General features: G+C 52.7%; 1 protein-coding gene across 1 annotated transcript in view; it reads left to right on the top strand.

Annotated features, from left to right (window-relative positions):
• RHPN1 (rhophilin Rho GTPase binding protein 1) overlaps window positions 1-5,629 on the top strand; it is a 37,496-nt gene that overhangs the window by 16,419 nt on the left and 15,448 nt on the right. The window contains exons 7-9 of the mRNA XM_029959256.1: window positions 280-350; window positions 558-714; window positions 3,486-3,605. Of these exons, the coding sequence (XP_029815116.1) occupies window positions 280-350; window positions 558-714; window positions 3,486-3,605 (348 nt within the window). The remainder of the gene's footprint in view (window positions 1-279; window positions 351-557; window positions 715-3,485; window positions 3,606-5,629) is intronic.

Below are 5,629 nucleotides of genomic sequence, written 5' to 3'. Positions count from 1 at the left end.
GTCAGGGAGTTGCAGAGAGTGAGGAGGTCTCCCCTGAGCCTCCTCCTCTCCAGGCTGAACCTCCCCAGCTCCCTCAGCCTCTCCTCATGGCAATTGTGCTCCAGACCCTTCCCCAGCCTCGTTGCTTTTCTCTGCACCTCCTCCAGCCCCTCCATGTCCTTCCTGAACTGAGGGCCCAGAGTTGGACACAGCACTCCAGGTGTGGCCTCACCAGTGCTGAGTCCAGGGGCAGAATCCCTTCCCTGCTCCTGCTGCCACACTCTTCCTGATCCAGGCCAGGATCCATTGGCTTTTTTGGCCCCCTGGGCACCCCTGGGCTCGTGTCCCGCTGCTGGCACCAGCACTCCCAGGTCCCTCTCTCTCTCGAGCCACTCTGTCCCAGCCTGTGGAGCTGCCGGGGGTTGTTGTGGCCAAAGTGCAGGACCCGGCACTTGGCCTTGTTGAACCTCACACCACTGCACTTGGTGGGATGTCACTGTGGTCAGCAGAACCCTCCAGGAGAGGACAACCCGCTCCTGATGGATGTTCTCCATCTCTTGTCTCCTCCCTCCTCCCAGGTGGAGGACGTCTACTCGCTGGTGCACCAGACCATGACCCAGCCCCATGTGAAGGACTATGTTCCCTTCTCCTGGACCACCATGGTCCACGTCAAGTCGGAGCATTTCAAAGCCCTCTCCCACTACTTCGCTGCCATCGCCCTCTGCGACTGCCCCGGTGAGTTCCCACCTTGGAAGGAGCTTCCTGCTCAGCTTGGAATTCTAGGGGGGATTTTCAAAGAAGGGAGGCATGAACAGGTAGATGGATCCAAATCCTGGAGGTTTTGGGATGCTCTGAGGAGATGGATCCGAATCCTGGAGGTTTTGGGATGCTCTGAGGAGATGGATCTAAATCCTGGAGGTTTTGGGATGCTCTGAGGAGATGGATCCAAATCCTGGAGGTTTTGGGATGCTCCGAGTAGATGGATCCAAATCCTGGAGGTTTTGGGATGCTCTGAGTTAGATGGATCCAAATCCTGGAGTTTTTTGGATGCTCTGAGTAGATGGATCCAAATCCTGGAGTTTTTTGGATGCTTTGAGGAGATGGATCCAAATCGTGGAGGTTTTGGGATGGTCTGAGCTGTGGGTCTTCTTCATCCACTCAGCGATTCCTGCCCAGGGCAGATTTCCTCCCCATTTCTGGTTTCCACAAGGAAAAGTCCTCCTAAAAAAAGGAGCAAAAATGTGCTGTAGGGTTGTCACCTGCTGTAGGGTTGTCACCTGCTGTTCTCTTTAGGGCTGGGGGGGCTAAATAGAGGCTAAACCTGCCTGCTGACCACACCAGTGTCCTCAGCCCACCATCCTTTGAGGCATCTCATGTTGGAGGCTCCTAAAATTAAAAATAACCCCCAAAATATCTTGAATTTCCCATGGTGCCAGGAGAAGCAGGGTTGGCACCAGAGATGAATGATCAGAGCTTGCACACTTTGAAGGTGATAGATGGACAGAATCCCTGCTGCCCTGAAGTTCATGGGAGCTTGGCCATGGAATTCTCTCCCAGCAGAACCACCCATTGCTCCTCAGGCATCACTTTTGGGGAGCTCTTTTTGGGCCTGTTGGCACCTGCACTGCTCAGCTCGTGGCTGGTGCCAGGAGTGATGCTAGGGAATTCAGTTCCCAAGCTTGTGGCTGGATGTCCCGGGAGCCTCAGGGAGGGTGGGGTGCTGGGCTGGTGTGTCTCCATGGAATCACAGGGAGTTGGGATGCGGGATGTGCTTCATCATCTCCATCTGTGCCATCGCCGACGCCCTGGAAGCAATTTTGGGTCCAGCAGAAGATCCGGGGGTGGGCAGCAGATGGGCACGGTGACCTTTGGTGCCACCCCATCTCCTGGTGGGTGGCTGAGGAGGCTTTTTGAGGCCTGGCTGCCAAAACTGGTGCTGCCAGACTGTCCTGGCACCCTCCCCCACTTCAGAGCCTGCCCCAAAATCCTCTTCCCCGGATTGGGCCGTGTGGGTGTTGCAGAAGGATTGATCAGGGAGACGGGAGAGAGTGGGCTCCTGTGGGGCTGGAGCAGCTTACAGGCAGAAGCAGGAGAGGATGATGATGATGGAGATGGGTTTGGGTCGGGGTACAAAGTACAGGGAAAAACCTTTCCCCAAAAAATTTGGAGGCTGTTTGGCGTCCTGGTAAATTTAAGGCACTGAGGGAAGCAAAAATCTGCAGGAAACACCTGATTTGGGGAATTTTTTTTTGCCTGCTCTTGGGATCTGCCTCTCCCTGACCTCCCTGTCACAATAACAACTCTTTTGCTTCCATAACCAGCTGGCAACAAACTCCTTACTCTGCAGATTAATCCCTCAGGGAATGCTGACATGGCAAGAGCTGGCACGGGCAGAGCTCCCAGCCCTGGAGCTGCCACTTCCCAACCCTCTGGATGCCGATGCCAGGCTGCTCACCAGGCTTTTGGGATCTTCTGTTTGGCCCAACAAAGCTCCCTGGAATTTTCTGGGATGCTTCTTATCACACTCTGTGACCAGGGAAGGAGATCCCTGAGAGCCAGAGGGGATTAGGAACAGCTTTGGCTAGAAAGTCGGAGTTTAAAGAGTCCAGTGTGGGGCTCGGAGAGCCTGAGAGAGCTGTATCCATGTCCATTTCTCCATGGAAAGACCCCTTGGTTGCACTGGGAGCTCTCTGCCTGTGCAGGGTTCCCTGGCACAGCAGGGAGGGCTCAGCTCCCTAATTAATTAATTAATTACACTTTAATCAGCCTGTTCTTGTGTGACAGGCTGGGAGAGCTGGGGGTGTTCACATGGAGAAGGATCCAGGGAAACCTGAGAGCCCCTTCCAGGGCCTTAAGGGGCTCCAGAAGATCTGGAGAGGAACTTGGGACAAGGGATGGAGGGACAGGATACAGGGAATGGCTTCCCACTGCCAGAGGGCAGGGTTAGATGGGATATTGGGAAGGAATTCTTGGCTGGGAGGGTGTTGAGGGGCTGGAATGGAATTCCCAGCGAAGCTGTGGCTGCCCCTTCCCTGGGAGTGTCCAAGGCCAGGTTGGATCAACCTGGGCTAGTGGAAGGTGTCCCTGCCCATGGCAGGAGGTGGAACTGGATGATCTTCCAGGTCCCTTCCAAGCCAAACCATTCCATGATTGTCTGGTTGGTCTCCACCTCCAGGTGGGGAAAACCCAGGGCTCTCTATTTCCAATCTGCTTCCAGATGGGAGCAAAGGGAGGAGGGAGGCAAAAGAGCCGGATATTGTGCTGTGCCCAGGACAAATCCTGCCCTTCATTCCAAATCCTGGTGGAGTTTTGACTGGGATAACTCATCCCTGTGCCCATCAGTGATGTCTTGGTTGTCCCAGGCTTTGGCTGGGCAAGAGGAAGGTGGTGCTGAAGTTATTGGGGCCACCTGAATACAGATGTGGCTTCCTTGTCCCCACTGCCAGGGGGTTCTGAGTGGCCCTGATCTCTCTCTAAGCCCACTCCCACCCTTTTCCTTCCCACAGTGCCCTCGGAATCTGAGCTTCCAGGGCAGGAGAAGGCTTTCATGCAGTTCCATGTCACCACGCCGGAGGGACCATCGCTCCGTGTCCTGCTGCAGGATCCCGAGGAGAGGAGGAAGCTGGGTGAGCACATCTCCGGGGACAGAGGTCATTTAGGTGTCCACAAAGGGGTGTGATGAAATTTTGGGGGGATCTCTCCATGCAAAGACACTTTTTGTTGGGATTCCTTGGCAAACAGGCTCTCCTGGGAGGGCAGGAAAGCATCACAATCTCCTTTAGGGTGTTGAGGACCAACTCGTGGTGCCTCCACCAACCTGACCAGCTGTGTCTGGCAGTGAAAACTCCAGGTGTTCTGAGCCAGGTGGCATCACCCTTCTGGAGAAATCCATAGGGATACAGAGATCCTGGAAGCTCCTGGGCTTGGGCTTGGCTTGGCAGTAAAACCTCCAGGTGTTTGGCAGTGAAACCTCTGGGTGTTCTGAGCCAGGTGACATCGCCCTCCTGGAGAAATCCACATGGACATGGAGATCCTGGAAGCTGCTTGGTTTGGGCTTGGCTGGGCTTGGCTTGGCTTGACAGTAAAACCTCCAGGTGTACTGAGCCAGGTGACATTGCCCTCCTGGAGAAATCCAAAGGGACATGGAGATCCTGGAAGCTCCTGGGCTTGGGCTTGGCTTGGCAGTAAAACCTCCAGGTGTTCTGAGCCAGGTGACATCGCCCTCATGGAGAAATCCATAGGAACACAGAGATCCTGGAAGCTCCTTGGTTTGGGCTTGGCTTGACTTGGCTTGACAGTAAAACCTCCAGGTGTTCTGCCCCAGGTGACATCACCCTCCTGGAGAAATCCATAGGGACACAGAGATCCTGGAAGCTCCTGGGCTTGGGCTTGGCTTGACAGTAAAACCTCCAGGTATTTGACAGCAAAACTTCCAGGTGTTCTGAGCCAGGTGACATCACCCTCATGGAGAAATCTGTAGGGACACAGAGATCCTGGAAGCTCCTGGGCTTGGGCTTGGCTTGGCTGGATAACAAGGCACAGCAGATGCTTCAGGGGGTGGCATTTTTAGCTGCAGCAAAAAGCTTGGGAGACAAGAACCTCCACCCCTGTCAATTTTCAGCTCCAGGGGGAAAACAGAACGTTGCTTATTCAGCTGAAGTCGTGTTTTGGCAGCTCTTCAAGCAAGCTCAGCACCCTCATTTTGGGGTGTCACCTCCTGGGGCTCTTCCCCCTCCTTGCAACACGTGGAAAAGGAGACAGTTCCCACCAGGAATGAGTTGGGCAAAGTCCTCTCGGCTCCTCAGCCAGGTTTCATCGGGGATGGGAGGTGAAGGACGTCCAAAATGAACCCCAAAGTCAGTGTTGTGGTGACACCACCCCAACGCCTGTTTGTACCACATTCCAGCTCTTCCTGATTTTCCTGTGGGGAATGAGCTCTGCTCAACGTCAGCTGGTGGAAAATGGATGTGCAGCACCAACCTCAGCTTGGTTTTGGTTTAAAAAGGAAGGGAAGAAACCCAGAGAGGGTGTGAATTTCCCCATCCCTAGAAGTGTCCAAGGCCGGGTTGGACGGGACTTGGAGCAACCTGGTCTGTGGAAGGTGTTCCTGCCCTTGGTAGGGGGTTGGAATGAGATGATCTTGAAGGTCCCTTCCAACCCAAATTGTTCTATGATTTTAAACTGGTGGCATTAAAATCATCTCCTTGGGAGGATATTTATTCTCCTCTTCCCTTGTCTCCTGATCTTATAAGATTGTGTTTTATCAGACATATTATATTCCATCATCTTTAGTAGAGTGGAGCCAAAAGCTTGCACAACTTCCAAGGCCAACCTCTATTCTTTATATTTTTCTATTCCTTATATTTTTCTATTCCTTATATTTTTCTATTCCTTAGATTCTCCTATTCCTTAGATTCTCCTATCCCTCAGATTCTCCTATCCCTCAGATTCTCCTATCCCTCAGATTCTCCTATCCCTCAGATTCTCCTATCCCTCAGATTCCTCTGCTCCTCTTGGTTATTATTATTATAATTATTTGCAATTTTATTTTATTATTTTTAATTCTTATTTTTATTATTTTATGTAGTGATAGGACACGAGGGAATGGCTTTGAGCTGAAGGAATGTACATTTAGACTGGATATTAGGAA

The sequence above is a fragment of the Manacus vitellinus genome, unplaced genomic scaffold (assembly GCF_001715985.3).
Source record: "Manacus vitellinus isolate BGI_N305 unplaced genomic scaffold, ASM171598v3 scaffold_1_pilon, whole genome shotgun sequence".
In the NCBI taxonomy this organism is placed as follows: Eukaryota; Metazoa; Chordata; class Aves; order Passeriformes; family Pipridae; genus Manacus; species Manacus vitellinus.
This window is presented reverse-complemented; position numbering and strand designations above follow the sequence as displayed.